The following is a 17,927-nucleotide window of genomic DNA, read 5'->3' as shown; positions in this document are numbered from 1 at the left end:
GGATTGAAAAGCAAATCACAGTGCACTGACCTTTACTTCCTTATCCCAAAACAGACAAGGGCAGGGAGGTGTGCGTGGAGGGGTAGGGGAAGGGGTGTGTGGGATGTTTGTCTCCACAGATTGTTAGAAAATTTACCTCTCATGCCTCGCAGTGGAAATGGATTTTTGGAGGGCAACGGTCATACCTCGCATTCCCTGGAGCCTGAGATGGTGTATGTGTAAGGTCCTGTCCCATTAACCAGCACATCCATTGTCTCAGAGTGTGAAGGCTTGTAGTCCACGTAATACTCTTGCAGTGGCGAATTAAAGGAGCGCTCAGTCTCCCGAGCCTTTTTCTGCCGCTTTTTAACCGTGGAGCGTTGCTGAAGCTGCTTGATGCTGCTGGGATAGCGCTTCCACGAAACATAGATAACAAGTAGGATTATAGCCACCGACAGGAGGAGGGCCACAGTACCAGCAATGATTTTATGGAAGGACACATACTCAGAGTCTGGTAAAGGGATTGTCGGAGAGGCCTGCGAAGGAGTAGGAGAGGCTGTCCTGTTTTCTGCCAGCTTCTTGACCACTTCAGGCCGTGTGGGAAGGGGGAGCAGTTCTGTTGGAAATGCAGTAGTGAGAGGCGCCCTTGTTGAGGTAATGGGGCTTGGCGTTACTGTGCAAATGTTGTAAGTCTCCACCACATCGGTGACTTTCTCTCCTTGTGCCTCTTTAGGGCCTGTGCAAATCATTGTGGACTCCTTGTTTCCCTTGAAAGCCTTGAGCCAGTCCACTAGGGGGCATATGTTGGGGTTACAGTGCCACAGGTTACCCGCCAGACTGATGGTGGTGAGGGAGATCCAAGTCTCCACCGTTTGCTGAGACACGTTGTTCAGTTTGTTAGAGTCCAAGTTGAGGGTCTGGAGGTTGGGCAGGCATTGAAACGTGCTCGGATCCAGCGTCTGGAGCTCGTTCCCGGACAGGTCTAGCTTTTGCAGGGAGGTCCACATCCACGACAGGCCTTGGGTCAGCACTTTGATACGGTTCCATTGCAAATAGAGCGCCCTCAGATTAGTCAGGCGGGGGAAGTGAGCAAAGTTGATCTTGGAAAACTGGTTATGTTCCAAATGCAGCTCGACGAGCTTAAAGAGTCCGGCAAAGGCGTTCCGTGTGAGGCTCCGGAGCCTGTTGTAGCCAACATCTAGGAATTCCAGGTTGCGACAGTCAAGGAAAACACGCATTGGGACTGTTTTTAAAGAATTTGACCTCAAGTGTAAACTGAGTAACTTCCGTAGGCCCACAAATTGATTTGGTTGGAGTACCTGCAGTTTATTGTAGGAAAGGTCAAGATTTCGCAAGTTCGGAACATCGTGGAAAGTGTTATTCTTGAGCAGGGTGATTTTATTGGAGCTGAGAATCAGTTCTTTGAGTCTGCGTATACCGTGGAAGGCTTGGCCGTCCACGGCGCCGATGTAGTTGTGATCGAGGTACAGCCAAACCAGTTGACCGAGACCCGCAAACTGGTGGGCTCTCAGGTTCATCAGGCTGTTGTAACGCAGCGAGAGGCCCTGAGTTCCCACTGACACGTTGCTTGGCACGTCACGGAAAGCGTTGGATTCACAGTAGATTATTTTGCCGTCACATCTGCAGCTCTGCGGGCAGGGACGCTCACGCATGGGGTTCGGAGCGGCCAGCAGCCAGGCAGGCACCACCGCGATGAATACAAGCCATCTGCAAAGCACAGGAAGTCCTGCACACACACACACACACACACGCACACACAAAAGCTGATTAATAAGAAACTGCACATCGAAAAGTGAGAGGGCACTTCAAATGAATGTAATTTATTTATTTAGTTAATTTATTTCAGAGTCAGATGAATGTTCATGGGTGTTTGTTAGCATCAGATTAATTAATTTGCACGCTCTGTTTTTTTCACGGCACAGGCATTTTTTTTCTTTTTCTCGAGCATGAAAAACGATTGGTGAAAAAAAGCATCAGGTTATCTGTCAAATGGCTGATGACGGACCACCCCCCCCCCCCCCCCTCTTTACCCCCAAGTCATCTAATAGAAGCCTTGAGGGGAGCAAAGAAGACATCAGCTGAGACATCACTGGTTGAGGTGAAGTTCAAATAGAATGGATAATTAAAAATGGAAAATTAAAAATAATGTATAACATTAAGCCACAAAGACAGCTGACATACCCATACTTGCGCGGTGTCGGCTCCTCCTCATGTTACAGCTTTCTGTTGCATGCGTCCCAGCTCCACATGTTCCTCGAAGCCGGTCAAATAGTGGATCACGTACCCAGAACGCTTGTTTCTGTTTTGCACTGGGTGGGAAACGCGCACTTTTGCGTCTGCAGACCCACACCTGCCAGAGACGGCAGCGTCTGCACAAGTGAGACTTTACTTTGCGACGTTACCGCAAAGGATCATCTGGATGTTGCCCACTTGTGACGACCACCTTGCAGAGTCCTTGGAGTGGTAAAGACCGAATCCTCGCCGGGGCTCGCAGGGGGAAAAGGGTTAAACATCCGGTGGCCAATTGTTGAATCTGGTTTAATTGGGTGGCACGACGCAAAAGGATAACTGAGCGCGTGAAAAGAAATGTTGCAGAATAAAGTGTGGTCCTAGGCTGAGAAGTTGAGATTATCCGCATCCGGCGTCAAAACGCAGCCTGGCGCGGATCAGAGCTGATGACCGTGTCATCAAGAATGGATCAGTTGAGTAGCAACAGGAATTGTGTCGGCGGAGTCCCCGCGGAGAAAAACTCGTGCACCTTTTTTGGCCCTGAAGTGCCCCCTGCTGGTCTCTGTTCATTTTCCACACTTCCACACAATCAAGAAGTCCGATTGATTACTGAAGGGCTATTGAAAGCCGCATTGACTTTTTTTTTTTTTTTTACGTCCTACTCTGGAAAAAAAAAAACATACAATGAACAACAAAAAATGAAGTCATCTGTCACACTTAATGTTTGACCTTTGACTCATGTAAATTGCGAAAATTTTATACTAACCTAAACTAATTTCTTGAGGCGATATCATCCAATTTGTTGATTGAACATTTTGAGCTAAATAGCAAACATTGCACTCAAGTTTATTTAGTTAATTGAGTTAAGTTTAAGTTAATTGCGATGAACAGTTCTTAGTCCAATCTCAAACATAACATTGCTCTTTGTATATGGAAGTGAGGGGAGGAAAGACATTCTGTTACGGATCAGAATAGAGTAAATGCAGGTTGGACCAGGGTTTATAGAGGAAAAAGGGAGTTGGAATGGAGGATGAGGGGACAAACCAACAGAACCGGCAAACTAAAATAACTTCCTAATAAAACCAACTACAGGACTGACCGACAGACTGGATAACAGAAACGGAACTGACCGACAAAGACGTGAGACAAAAAGACATCAACGATCCAAAAGGGAGCGACACGCAGACAGGACTTAAATAAGAGACAGGTAACGAGAGGAAGGTGACTGTGATTAGTACATTGATTGTGAGTAGACACAGGAAGGGAGGGGCGAGTACACAGACGCGGACAGAAACCATGACAACCGACACATAAGAATCGAACCGGGGACGAGTCGTGACGTGCACAAACATGAATTTCCTCCCCTCACTTACACAAGTGACATACATAAACATGAATTAATTCTTCAATGAACAATAAATAAGAATGTCTTCAACCCCATGCATTCAATGTCAAAGTGTGTAAAAAAACAAAAAATTTTGTCAAAGGCCATGTGCAAATATTTTATTTTTGAAATTAAAGGCCAGAAAAAATATTTCTGTTCAAATAATATTACTTTTTTTTTTTTTATTATTAAAAGGGATTGGTAACAAAAATGATTTCAATGTCTCAATATCTTTAAAAGTAGAGACGATTTGCATTTTCTGTACAGGTACATGTAATTTGCTTCGGCATTTTACATAAATTGATGATGTGTGCCAGATTTGGCCCACAGACCTTGAGTTTGACACCCGATTTGAAGCCTTCTTATTTAACTCAGTTTTATAGATGGTGTATTGGTAGCAGTTTATTTAATCTACCTTACATTTCAGAGGTTCTGGGTCCAAATCCCACTCCTGGCCTTCCAGTGTACAATGTTCACTTTAACTTTCAGGTTAAACTGCAAGCATTACTTTCATGAAGTAATAAATATAGGGTTTGAAGTTCAGTCAACTCGGAAGGGGGTCAGAGTGGAGCCTCTGCTTCGAGAGGTGCCAGATGAGATGGCATCCTCATGCCTCCTTGACACTTCCCGGGGGAGGTGCTCCAAGCATGTCCTGATGGAAGAACACTCCGGGAATGACCCAGGAGATGCAAAAAACACAAAAAAATACAAAAACACAGAAGGCATAAAAAACAACTATCCCAACGCTCGCTCCACTGCCACCACACACACATGCACGCGCTCGCACACACGCACGAACGCGCACACACACACACCTATTGCTACCTGCTGCTAAAATTGATCATGCATAAACAAAGGTTGCTGTGAATGACTCATCATGAGGATTTGAGTCGGGGTTAAAGTCATCGCTTCTAATGGCTCCCTCTGCCTCCATACTTAATGGCAAATGTAATTGCCAGTAATGAACATTAACGAACATTTATGTCCAAACTGCATATACTTCATAGTCAGTGGAAACCAAAATAAAAGTGATATATGTAACACATCAGTAGCAGCCACTGATTTAATTTCCACTGTCTAATGTGGAGGCTCAGTAAACACACTCGCACACACACACGCACACACACGCACACATTGAATGATCACACAATGAAGACTTGTTTCACTGTAACCTTTCTGTCACTACAATTTCATTGATGGCAGCAGCACCATATGTGGTACAGTATCATCACAGCAGCTTTTTCTGATTTAGAATACATGCTAAAATTTCATTTCACCCTCATATTTGAGTGGCATGAAATGTATAACGAGCAACCAAAAAATGAGATCTGACTTGTGATGTCTGAAAAGGCGCACAAATGGAAATTGCAAGTAAAGTACTTTTTTAAAGTATTGTGCCTTATAATTATTGAATCTATAAACTTGTTTATTTCCCAATTTATTTAATTTCTAATTGACTAGGAAGATGGCTTGTTCCAGCACAATTCTCCTGTTGCTGCAAATAATAACCGAGAGGAAGAGCTACATGGTCTACGCTTTGATGTATAATAATATCATATACTGTTTCATTCAAGTATGTGTCAATGCCAAGATTACACCCCCCTCTTTTATGCACAAATCAAAGCATTCAATATTTCCCCATTTTTAGTGACATATTGAAGAGAGCAGTCCAAGATTATCATCCTTTGAGGTAATCCCATGTTTGCGGATGGTAGCATGCCATCGCCATGCAGTCGCAAAACGAAGCGCCTTCTTCTCATTGCATTTCTTCTCATTTATGTTGTGCAATAAATCTGCCATGACCCACTTTCACATCAGAGGTTCTTTTTTTACAGTACTGTGATTGGCAGATGTGGACGAATGTCTGGATCATCAAGTTTACTGTAGTGACATTCATAACAACCAATAAAGGAAATGATCGTGATTCCTGACACGTTCTAAATTGTTATTTTGGGTTTTTTGCTTGCGTGACCTGATCTCAATCCATGCTTATTGCTCTCATCTTTGATGATTCCCCTAAGGGCCTATCAGATGAAAGTTCAGCACGTCAGATACATATGAGCACTGCCGCCTCCTCTCAGCATGAGAAGAACACAAACTCCGAGCACAACAAACAAAGGTGTGGCAAAACTCAACCACTAAATTGCTTCCCATGAAACTTTAATGACTGTCTGTGACTGACTGAGCCCTGAATAATAGAGCAAACAGAGGACCTGCTTTTTTTGCAGAATAATGACTCCCACAGAAACAGGGAACACAACTGTATAAATAGCGCAATAATTAGATCAACCACAAGAAAATCAAGCACGGTAGCAGCGGGTCTTATTTACTCTAAATTTGGTTTCTAAATATGTAAACTAATTATCCGCTGAATTACACTTACAAAATGTGTGCACAGCAGGTAAGCATTTCTGAGACAGGGTCACACCAAAACATCTGTTCCTTAATGCTTTAATGAGAAGAAGAGAGAAAAGAGTGCGGTTTCACTTTTTTGAGCACTTTGATGCAAAGCTTGGACTTTTGACTTGATGCCTTCAAATTGATCCCAGTCAGACTCACCTTTCTGTGATCAGCTTCTTAAAGTTGTTGATGCAACTTCAAGCATCAGCGTGACTAAACTCAATGAGCTGATGAGAATGACGCTAGGGTTTTTTTTTTTTTTTTTTGATGACGGAAAGCTGAAAAATCATCCTGTCCTGGATACAGACCATGTTCTGTTTTATTTTTGGGAGCCTATGATTAGCATTTAATCTCTTTTCATGAAGCCACAATGCGGAGGCTCCAGCACCAAAGGCAACTCAACATTTATTAAGCTAGTAATGGAAATCTGGTTTAAATAACATTTAAACACCTTTGTCTAAGAAATCGTTATTTCTTGCCTCTTTGGATCAAGATGAGGCTGCTAAAACTTGACGTTTTCCACTAAATAACATTTGAATGGATAGGAAGACACACCTCCACCCTGGAAGGAATAGGTGTAAATGATAACAATTGACCCTGACATTTCAATTTTAGAGTGGAACAACCATTATAACACTGAATAAACACTTCCTTGTGCCAGAGAAATCTACTCTTAGATTTATTTGTGTTAAACCTTTACATGCAAAGCATTGTAAAAAATGTGTAAAGGGCAACATAAAAAGGACCAAGCTACTTTTGACTTTTGTAGCACAGATAATGAAAGGAAGTGCGGTATATTGTAAGTGTCTGTTATAACAGTTGTCTAGGTAACAACAGAATTGTATCCATAGAAAGAATGTGTGCAATAAATGTGAATGAGACTCTCCTTCATAATGAGGACAGAAAAAGACATTTGAAGCATTGAGAATTTGAAAAGAACAATAGTCACTGAGTCACGATATGAAGCCCAAAAACACCCAACTAAAACTCCCACAAAACATATGGCACGATTCCGAAATGGACAACTATGTGTCGTACTTTAAATCTTATTAAACATCTGTGGAAGGAGCTGAAATGCGCAGTACCCCTCCAATGTGAGACAGCTGGGGCAACAGGTGCACCTGTCACCTTGAGAGTTTCAGAAATCATTTCATTTCAGCTCTCATCTTCTGACATGTCAGTTTGAGCTTCTGAAGGGTGACTGACTTCTATGGCCAAAGGTACTTGGAAAGAAGTCATTTATATCAAATACCATGGCGATCCTCAATTTACCAACATGACCATTTCACACTTAAGTCATGCACTGCTCCTTGTTGACGTTTGACTTGACCTTACTTTACCTTTACTTTCATTCCTGTTCCTAATATATCGTTCCATTATAAAGTGACGATTATGCATTTTATAATATGTGTATTTTAGTGCTGTCTGTCCCCAGTACTGGTGAGCCAAAGACAAATGTCAAACTCGGTGGACAATAAATAATGAGTCTCTTCTATTCAATTCTGTTTTACATGTATAAAGATCTGGCTAGGCCTTGCTTATTACACTTAATACCCTTACTTTTGTTGTTTTGAATGTTCACGAGCATTTTTGATCGGATGGAAGGATAGCAAAAAAAAATTTTTTATGCTTGTCACATTTTGGTCAAAATCATTGGATTGCTTGTTTCCCTTGCCATCCATGTGAAAGGGATTATTTGAAGGGCTTGACTTGCACCAAATGCACATTCCAATTTAACTTTTCAAGAGGTTCTTCTGTCTATCCACTGTGTGACATTGGGATGATCTACATTAACATCATTTAGTAAAGGTGAATTCACCTCCTGATCTCACTTAATGGGGTTGAAACAGGTTAATTGTGCTACATATCAAAGAAGTGTGATTTCTTTGCTCTCTCAGCCTTCTGTTATTGGCAGTTATAGATAGCGGTTATCACCTCTCTGAAGATGATTGCATGGTAAATTCCCCCTAGCAGTCTCTGATGTGCACACAGTCAGTTAATTTGGGATGTTTTCACTCAAAAGATGAGATGCCATTGAGAAAAAGAGGGATCATGAAAGATTTTTAAAGTGATACAGTGTTCTTCTGTTTGGATAGTCACAAAGGAACACCTTCTTTTGTCATCAAAGGGGAGCTGATTGGTCTTAGATTGCCTCCCATTGTGGTTTTCATGAAGGACTGCTCATAAATGCATTTGCACATAATGGACACCGGTATCAGAACACCTACCCACCTACTCTAGCCCTGCTGGATGACCTTTTGATCTATTTTGGCCAAACTCACTTAATACTCGATCGAAAATGCTTTTACTGAGAAAAAAAACGAGGACTTCATAAAATAAAAGTCATGGAAATCGATTATTTCCTCAGACGTCTCCTATTGATTTGACTCAGCCATAACAGAAGTTTTGGGTGTGTTCACAAGGTGTCGCTGTTACCACATAGCACGCCATTGCTGCCTGCTGGAGCCGATATCCCAACTGTGGCTTCAAGCTAAATGAGCCAAGTATGGAAAAAATAAACATGAGATTAGCACAAATTCCCTCTCACTTGCCTCTTAAAATTGATTCCACTCCCAGGGTTCCCCCCTCTTCAGGCTTCAATGATTGTGTATTTATGCCTTCTCCTGATGCCCGGGCAGTGCAGCTTGATGGATGTGTTGTCAGCATCACATTTAAGTGGACACAGTAATCAACTAACACACACAATTTAAGCAATTATTCATAAGTGAGCTAGATAATTGGTGGATTTGAGAATACAATGCTGCTCGCTGAGCAAAGCATTTCCACGTATTACAAATTTAACACATTTTCAATCTGTCTCTGAGGAATGAAATAATAATAACAACTCAGTCATGCAAACACCAAAAGTAAGTTACTAAATTGATGGTATTGCAGGTGGTCCGCGAAATTGGAAATGGAAAATAATTGTAGTAAAAGTATTATTTAAACTGGATTTATTTTCCAACTAATTTTGTGGATCCATTTACGCATCCAAATTATGTCAAATGTAGCTGAGATTCCCAAAATAGACATACAGATGTCCCTGAAGTACACTTCTTCACTATTGTAAACTACATAACTGATTTTCGACTGTGATGTAAAATAATCATTTTACATTACATTAATGTAACAACATATCCCCCTCCAAAACAACAACAACAAAACACATAAAGCGTGTATGTTAGTTTTATATTGGGTCACTTGATGCAGTCTTTCCTGAACATGAATAACAAAACGCAATTCCGAGGTTGCAAACGGTGCGCAATGAGAGAAAGAGAGAGAGAGAGAGAGAGAGAGAGAGAGAGAGAGAGAGAGAGAGAGAGAGAGAGAGAGAGAGAGTTCCGCGACCCTCCATCGGCGCGCCACAGAATGATTGCGCTGCACACAGACGGCTGAACAAGCAACGACCCACCTCGCACCAGAAGTGAAAGGGTTCCTTTTCGTTTTGCTTTATTTCCAACGCTGCATGTAGGATCAAAACTTCCCGCTGCGTTTCTCTTACTGTGAGTGAAGACACAGGTGGTGCTTCTAAGTGTCTCATCTTGCACGAGCTGCCTTTTCTCCACATTTGCGCGCAGATTAATATGCTCTTCATCCATTTATTTCACAGCATTACTCCTTCCCTCAGAAACCATGGGTAAGTGAATACCTTTTATGCTCACATTTCTTTCAATTATTTTTCATTAAGGTTTTCTTCAGTGACATTTTCTTCCCCTGCATATCAACCATGACTAGTAATGACGTTTTTCTGCGTCGGTAAATTACCTGGAAATAGTTAATGTTAGGCTGTTATAAATTCTTCATGAAGCAGGTCTGCACATCACACGTTTTCTCACTTCAACATCTTCTGCATTTTAAGGATAAAGAACTTCTTGTCTTTACTTATTTAAATGTCTTTGGGCACAAATTCTCTAAAAGCAAGGCGCTGTTTTGATTGCTTGTGCCCCACTTTACTCCTCCAACAGGTTCTGTGATGTTGGGCTGGAGGTTTTCATGTCTTCTGGTGCAGGCGGCTGTGTGGCTGCTGCTCAGCAAGGGGGAGAGGATGTGCCCAGCAAGTTGTCGCTGCGAAAGCAAGCTGGTCTACTGCGAATCAGGCGTTTTCCAAGACATTCCGGAGAATATCACCACGGGATGCCAAGGTCTGTCGCTACGCTATAACAACCTTCTGGTGCTGATGCCCTACCAGTTTGCGCATCTCAATCAACTTGTCTGGCTCTACTTGGACCACAATTCCATCAGTGCCGTGGACGTTTTAGCCTTCCACGGTGTGAGGAGGCTCAAAGAACTCATCATCAGCTCAAATAAAATAGCCCACCTGCACAACAACACATTCAGCGCCATTCCAAACCTGCGCAATTTGGATCTGTCTTACAACAAGCTCCAATCCCTCCAGCCGGGACATTTGTTTGGCCTGCGCAAGCTCCAGAATCTGCACCTTCGATCCAACGGACTAAAACAGATTACGGTCCGTACGTTTCTGGAATGCCGTAGCCTCGAGTTCCTGGATTTGGGATACAACCGGCTGCGGAGCCTCACCCGCACAACCTTTTTGGGACTGTTTCGCCTCAAAGAGCTTCATTTAGAGCACAATCAATTTTCTCGGATTAATTTCTACATTTTCCCGCGCCTCACCAACCTGCAGGCTCTTTATTTGCAATGGAACCGCATACGAGCCGTCAGCCAAGGCGTACCTTGGACCTGGCCCAAACTGCAGAAACTGGACCTTTCGGGGAATGAAATCCAAACGTTGGATCCCTTGGTTTTCCAGTCGATGCCAAATTTACAAACACTCAATCTGGAATCCAACAAGCTCAGGAGTGTGCCCGTGGAAGCGGTGGCGGCGTGGACTTCAGTGACCACCATCGGTTTGGCGGGGAACGCTTGGGACTGCAGGCCGAACATTTGCCCGCTCATGGCGTGGCTCAGGACCTTGAGAGATGCCAAAGACATCAGCATGATATGCAGCAGTCCAAAGTCTACGCAGGGGGAGAGGGTTGTGGACGTTGTGGGGAATTATTCCACCTGCGTAGACATCATGCCGACCGTGGACACTACCCGTGCTCCGGTTTTATTGACTTCAAGCCCCTTTGTGAACGTCACACCTCACCGTCTCTTGCACGGTGTCACGGAGCTAGCTCTCAGTGAGTCTCCTGGTCGGACCTCACCGCCTTCAGCCATCTGGCCTGATAAGACAGACATACAGACTGTGATGCCCACAGCCGTGAGCTCCTCAACGCCTGCCTCCCTCGCCCCTTCAACTTCATCCTTCCCAGAGATACCTTTTGAACATATGGCTTTCCATAAAATCATCGCAGGCACCGTAGCCCTGTTTTTGTCAGTGTCATTGATCCTGCTGGTTATTTATGTCTCCTGGAGACACTACCCCAGCACCCTGAGGCAACTGCAGCAGCACTCAGTCAAACATAAGCGCAGGAAAAAAGGCCGGAAGCAGGAGCAGGACCTTAACTCCCAGTTGCAAGAGTACTACCTGAGCTACCATTCAAACTCGGAGACCATGGATTCGCTGGCGAATGAGGCAAGACCGTGCACGTGCACCATTTCAGGATCAATAGAATGTGAAGTATAATGTTTCACTCGCCGTTATGAAACCACAAGTGACGTTTCCGGCCAAGTCTATTATCAGACGACCAATTTTTTAATAAATGGCTTCATGAAATGTTCCTTTCCACTGCATGGAAGGACATTTTCAGATAAATCTATTTGTGTGGACAGAACAGAGCATCGGGATATTTTTGGAGCTCATTATTACTGTGATTAACATGGGAGCTGTGGCATGCCAGCATTTACCACGTTACCCAGTCTACAAACTGACCACAAGTCAGCGCCGCCAATATGTTGACGCTTTCTGGACCGTACCGTCTGTAAAGGAACAGAGACATGTTTTTTTACTTGCCTGTTTTTATCGTTCGATGTAAAATATGAAGCTGTAGGGGCTTATTCTTTATGTATTTGAATGTGTACAGTGTTTGGCAAAAGAATCAGTTTATTACTCTGATGAAAGACTTTCCGGCAGATAAATATCGTTGTTTTAATACTTGGCTAGTTTACGCTTTACCATTGCATAAGGTACGAATAGCAGTGTCACATTCATTTGGGAAACCGACCCATACTTGTTTCATCCTTTGTGTGGATGATACTCATTTATTCCAAAGTGAATCCATTTTAAAGCTGCGTTCTGTCTCATTTTCGTGTAGGAACAAAACTAGTCGGCAGTGGTGGAATCCAAGTGAAAAGTGTTTCTAATTGCGGTTACCCCAGTTCGAGCATAACAAAATAGAGCTCCTAGTGTGTTACAATACTGCGTAACACGTCATTGCCCACAACTACAACTCCAATAGTAGACACACGTTGAAATGAGTACTTCTATGGCAGGCTCATTCAAAAATGATTGAAAACATTATTATCATTACCTCCTGTATTGGAGCTCAATACAGTGTGTAATTGATCATAAAATTGTTGTGTATTTGTTATAACTAATGTAATATTGATTTTGCATTGTTTGTGAAACGTGCCAACAAATATGTAATTGAAGGAAACGATGATGGTCAAAATGTGAGCCGGGGAAGGAAAAGAAAGGAAACAGGCTTTTTTTCTGCAGAGTTAAACATTTCATAGGATGTGAAGGGCGCATAGAAAATTAATGGCATATTTTCTTGTTTTTCATCCTCTTTTGTGACTCCTCTCTTGACTTTAATAACACTGACAACGGTATTAGCTGAATGTGGGTCACTGGTGTTGAAACAAACTGGTTTATAGAGCAAGGAGCCCACAATTCTACGACTTAAGAAAAAAAGTGACACCAAAAATAAAAGCACAGAAGAGGAAAAGCAAAATTGAGGAAGACCCCATGGGGATTGCAGTTGCTACGGGTCAAGTTTGTTATGCTATTAGGGAGACATTATCTGTCTTCCTCCTCTGCTTTCCTTCCACCTCCGCCTTTCAGTGTTCCCTTGAAAACTGAAGATAACCTGCACAGGGGACACGTGGGCATGTGTTGAGTCAGGCAGGATTAACCGATGCTCTGGCATGTGGAATCTATAAAAAGATGATATTTTCCCCCAAGTGTGAGCCACGACCTGTACAATTAATCGTTTTACTACAGATGTTGTTTTCGCTCCAGCCGTCATGCATGTCATTCTTTGTTTTTTGTTGTTGTTTGGTTGGTGTTGAAGGGACAGTGTTGCTGACAAGTCCAATTGTTTGTTTTGATTGATGGTTCTTGATCATTGACGAATGATTGCATTTATTATGATGAGTTTCTTTCAAAGACCAATGGGAGCATTTCCACATGCAAAAACAAAAAGAAAATACCGAGAACAGTATAAATGATTTGTTGATCCAACTTTGACAGATATTGTAATTACGCTCTGATTTGTCATATAATGACTGATGAAAAGCAATTTTCCTCATGTTTTTGTGCTGTGTGTAGCCAAGGGAGGAATGCTGATTAGAGAGTTGTGGTCTGCATCTTGCAAACCATTATCGGGGTTATTTGTTTGGTTGAAATATTGCAGCGGTGCACAGTATCGACTGAGAAACAACGAGGTACAAACACTTTTGCTATGCGCAAAGTCAGGCGGAGGAAAAGTCTATATGTTGTCAGCTGCTCCCTGAAGTGGAGAATGTCCTTCAGTTGACGGAGGCATCTGAGAAGCTGACAGCAAAAAACAAGCGGAGGACGAGGGAAAACAGAATTGCAAAAATCCTGCCGGCAGACGTCCAGAAATATGGTGTTCTGTGTGTTCCTGTAAAGTCAAACTGTGTGGGGCCAGCGCACACTTGACAGGCGTGAAATTTTGATTTACATCTGTCACTGCACATTCTTTTTCAAGCAGAACATGCGTGCAATGTTTTCCTTGCCAAAGGTTAGAGCTGAATTTAGAAGGTAAAATGAAGCCAATATGGCAGTGATGACATCCCATTAAAGATGCATCTTAAGGTTTTATTGTCATTGCTTTATTTTCCATTATATGAGATAAAAAAAAAAAAAATCGATGGTCATTTGTAACTTTTAACCAACCTTTTTGCACTCTTGTAAGAATTACAATCAATGTCTTTTCATGGTAATGTGGTACGTATTGCACCTAAGAATTGTCCCCATTCAAAGGCGATTACATTTTCAAGTGTGTTAACTCTAATGTCGCATAGAAATATTCATTATGTCCCAGAAATCGTTGAACTCCTGGGAGAGGACCACATTCTGCCACACACGACAGATTACATTTGTTTATTTATATGTGAACGTAAAAGTACAATTTTCATCACCTTCCAGTAATAAAGTTATTATAGTCACCCTGCCTATTGCTTTTTTTTTTTTAAATAGAATAAGTGTCCAGTGTCCAATTATGCTTTGGAAACAACTGGCCCCATGACAGAGAACGAAAATTGGAAGAAAAAAAATCTTCAATTGCACAGCCCATAAAATAAGTTTTTATATGTAGACTCCAGGTTTAATTTGAGTGCTTGAAAAATAATTCATGATCATATGGGCTCCATCTATCGATTTGAATTATTTGAGATCACCGTCACTCAAGTGGTTAATGATCTAAACTAGGCATACCCTTTGACCTCTGCATCATGATTCAAAATGTAATGTGTAATTTTTGGTCCCGTCAGACAAAGGTACGTATAGGGTCTCCACTCTTGAGGTTTGGTAAAAATACCAAAGTCAAGTCAAAAGAAGTCAAAGTGACTAAGCAAAAAATCTGGGGGAAGTGTATTTGACTCAACTTCCTCCCTTCGACTGCATTTGAAAAGAACACTTACAAGAACATTACATTACTCTAGTTTGGTCACATGACTGCAATGCTGGCAACCTTGAACTGGCTCCCATTCCACTTGAGATGTTATTTCAAGTTGTTGCTTCTTACCTATAAAACTTTACGAAGCCTTCCTATCTTGCCGACTTAGGGGGGGTTATCTTGTGTCCATCATGAGCCTTGCGCTTACAACAGGCAGTTCTTTTAACCTCTTGGAAAGCTGAAAATACATCAGCAGGTTATAAGTCATCCTCTCTTTCTGCTCCAGTACTCAGGAACGGCCCACCACACAAATTAGATCGGCTATCTCTGTAGAAATGTTTAAATCTTCACATAAAACCCATTTCTACATTCTTGCAGTAGGTTAAACCAGACTTATGGCAATGTTTTTGTGGCCAGGCAAATCTAGTGAAAAGTGTTTTCTACCTGTGCACATGGGTGGAATTTCATTTCTTTTGGTATTTTTGTATATGGGTGTATGTAGAAAGGGGGGTATGTGCCATTGTGGGAGTGAACACAGCCAATGAGAGTGAACACAGCCAACTTGTTTCTTGATTATTGAAAGTGGCTCCGCTCAGTCTTAGCCCCTGATGTCAGCATGTATTTTGGCCTATTTGACTGCCACGTCTCTTCTCTCCTCCCTCCTGTCTCCTGTTCATTAGGTGGAGATGAGTGAAACTAGGCTAGGCTCAAAGGATTCTGCATGGAGCAACCAAGACTACTACAGGCATCTACATACCTTTATGTAAAGAAACGGACTGTCAAGTTGTTCAAAGTCACATTGAATCGCGTTTATTTATCATTGTGATTAAAAGTGTGCACTCTGCATCTATTAGTCTTCCTGGATGCGGAGTCCCTACATCTGTGATCCCTTTCTGAAGGTTTTTCTTTTTTTCCCCTATGGTATTTCCTCTGAGCGTTTCTTTAGCTTGTGTAGCCCTTTGAGACGTTTTTGTGATTAAGGTCTACATGAATAGATGTATCCTAGGTGATGTTTACTTTTCCTGTTATTGCTATTTTCTTGTTATGTTCTTATACCAGTGTTGGCCGAGTTGCTGCATTAAACATAGGTAACTTTTGTGTTGGTGCCAAAGCCTGGAGTCTTTTTTTTGTGAAGACAAACTGAATGGTTTCTTTGGGAGACACGCTGGTAACACACTGAAAAAAAATGTTTTACCCGATATGACTCAAACATAGTCTTTTGTTGAATTTGATTTTTCAGTCATAGCAAAAAAAAACCCCCAAAAAAACCTAACCTTGACAAAATAATCCTAGGGCCTATTATGAGATGCATTATTTTAAAGTTTTATAATGTGTCGAGTGCGTCGGCTCAGGAGAAAGAAGGTCAGGGTGTAGAAAATATCACAGACTGATTCTAGCAATAATAATGGCTACTAATTTACTGGAGAAAATGTTCAACAACAATTTTTCATTTTCAAGCAAGCTTGTAGGCGCTGCCGTCTGCTTCTAATTCGTCATGAGATAACGGCGGCATCCACCCCGTCATTAGACAACACCTGATTCTAACTAATCCGAGTTATTCTTTTGCTATTGACGGAAGGTCTGTCAACCAGTCACTGATGACGCACTCTCTCTTTCACTCTCAGATGAACAGGTGCAATGCATCAGCCTCACATGCGTAATACCTAAATCCAAGTTGAGATGCCACATTCAACGTGGATTCGTATGTATTGAATTATTTCTTGGACGTTTGACGTGGCAACTCGACTCAGATTTATTTATCATGCGTGCTGGGCTTATTATGTGGTGCACCTGTTCATCTGATACAAACAGAATGACAGAAAGAGCACATCATCAGTGACAGATTGACGAACCTTCCGTCAATGTTGACGCTGCAATATTGCGAGAATAACTCAGATTCATTAGAATCAGATGTCGTCTACTGGCCGGGTGGATGTCGGCAAAATCTCAAGTCAAATGAGGAAGGAGGTGGTGGCGCTGCCTCCGAGCTTGCCTGGGGCTTGCCTGGCAGGCAGTGGGCTGTTTTTATTTTTTAATTTTTTTGCAAGGCGGCTTATTAAGGTCACCTAGTGATTAGAAGAAAACTATTTCTATCCATAGTCAAGCGATCTCTCTTATCACAGTAGTGAACAAAAGACGGCCCCGTCATGGTCATGACATTGTCCATTCCAACATGGCGCCGTACGTTAAACGATAAGTAAACACAAAAATGGGAACAGCAGTTTTGTGCCTTTTTAAACTTTTTATCTTTTTTAACTTTACAATATTGAACCATTTCCCCATAAAGACCTCTGTGTGGGATCTCCAGAGGTACACTTTAATTAGTTCAATCAGAGTCAAACACATCAAACATGTCTCTCAGTATGGCTGCACCACAAAATCAAATACTGATTAACATTTTCAGGTTAAATGTTAATGCTCTGTGAAGGCAACATATTTAAAACTGTTCTCATTTTGTGGCTGTAGGCATCATGCTATTTGTGTTATGTGCACACAAATTAATACTTGTATGTCTGCAAAAGAGTTTGAGTTGAACTGTTCCTTACTGTTCCTTAATTCTATGACAGGCCACTGCTTTTATCATTGCTGCTTTTATATTACCATCCACCGGAGGGTATTTCTTCAAGGATGACTGATTCATAAATTCCACAAAATTAGTTCACAAGATAGACAAGATGTCCTATTTTCTTCATGGCAGTAATAGAATGGCAGAGAGTCTTATATGAATGTTCAAACACTTCCTTCAAGCTACCTCGCCAAAATAATGAGTACCTGGCTGTGAAATTAAAATGATTAAAGTTGGCTGAGAATAGAGTTACTGAAGTATGAAAAGTATATAATGTCCTGTGTCCCTCTTTTGCAAAACACGATTTCTTTGTTATGCCACCTTTTGTGTCGCCTACGTCACCTGTGAAACTAATTTGAATACTAATGCTTTGGTGCCATTGTTAGTACTAGAACTCACCCCCCCAAACCCGCCAAAAAAAGCACAAAGACACTGGAACACAGGTTCTGGGTTTGAATCTTTGCTCAGGCTTTCCTGTGTGGAGATTGCATGTTTTTCACTGTGCTTGCAGGCATGTACTCTGGCTCTTTCCCACATTCCCCAAAAAATGCACCCAAGATTGTTCACTGAAAATGGATGGATT

General features: G+C 42.0%; 2 protein-coding genes across 3 annotated transcripts in view; one reads left to right on the top strand and one right to left on the bottom strand.

The window, feature by feature from the left end:
- The window catches only part of LOC119126601 (leucine-rich repeat transmembrane neuronal protein 4), a 34,792-nt gene extending 32,091 nt beyond the window's left edge, over window positions 1-2,701 (bottom strand). Inside the window, exons 1-2 of one of the 2 annotated variants that reach the window (XM_037257843.1) lie at window positions 2,182-2,701; window positions 186-1,726 (exon numbers count right to left, since the gene is read on the bottom strand). In XM_037257843.1, coding sequence (XP_037113738.1) covers window positions 186-1,726; window positions 2,182-2,212 — 1,572 coding nt within the window. In that variant the 5' untranslated portion in view covers window positions 2,213-2,701. Of the gene's footprint in view, window positions 1-136; window positions 1,727-2,181 lie in introns of both variants that reach the window. The other variant, XM_037257844.1, reaches the window with a different exon arrangement.
- A 6,661-nt stretch (window positions 2,702-9,362) lies between these two features.
- lrrtm4l2 (leucine rich repeat transmembrane neuronal 4 like 2) lies at window positions 9,363-14,334 on the top strand. Its single transcript, XM_037257850.1, has 3 exons — window positions 9,363-9,516; window positions 9,624-9,650; window positions 9,979-14,334. The coding sequence occupies exons 2-3, from the start codon at window positions 9,647-9,649 to the stop codon at window positions 11,601-11,603; spliced, it is 1,629 nt and encodes a 542-aa protein (XP_037113745.1). The 5' UTR covers window positions 9,363-9,516; window positions 9,624-9,646; the 3' UTR covers window positions 11,604-14,334.
- Window positions 14,335-17,927: the final 3,593 nt, after the last annotated feature.

The sequence above is a fragment of the Syngnathus acus genome, chromosome 9 (genome assembly GCF_901709675.1).
Source record: "Syngnathus acus chromosome 9, fSynAcu1.2, whole genome shotgun sequence".
NCBI lineage: Eukaryota > Metazoa > Chordata > Actinopteri > Syngnathiformes > Syngnathidae > Syngnathus > Syngnathus acus.
Note: the sequence above shows the minus strand (reverse complement) of the source record. Positions and strands in the feature narration are given on the sequence as shown.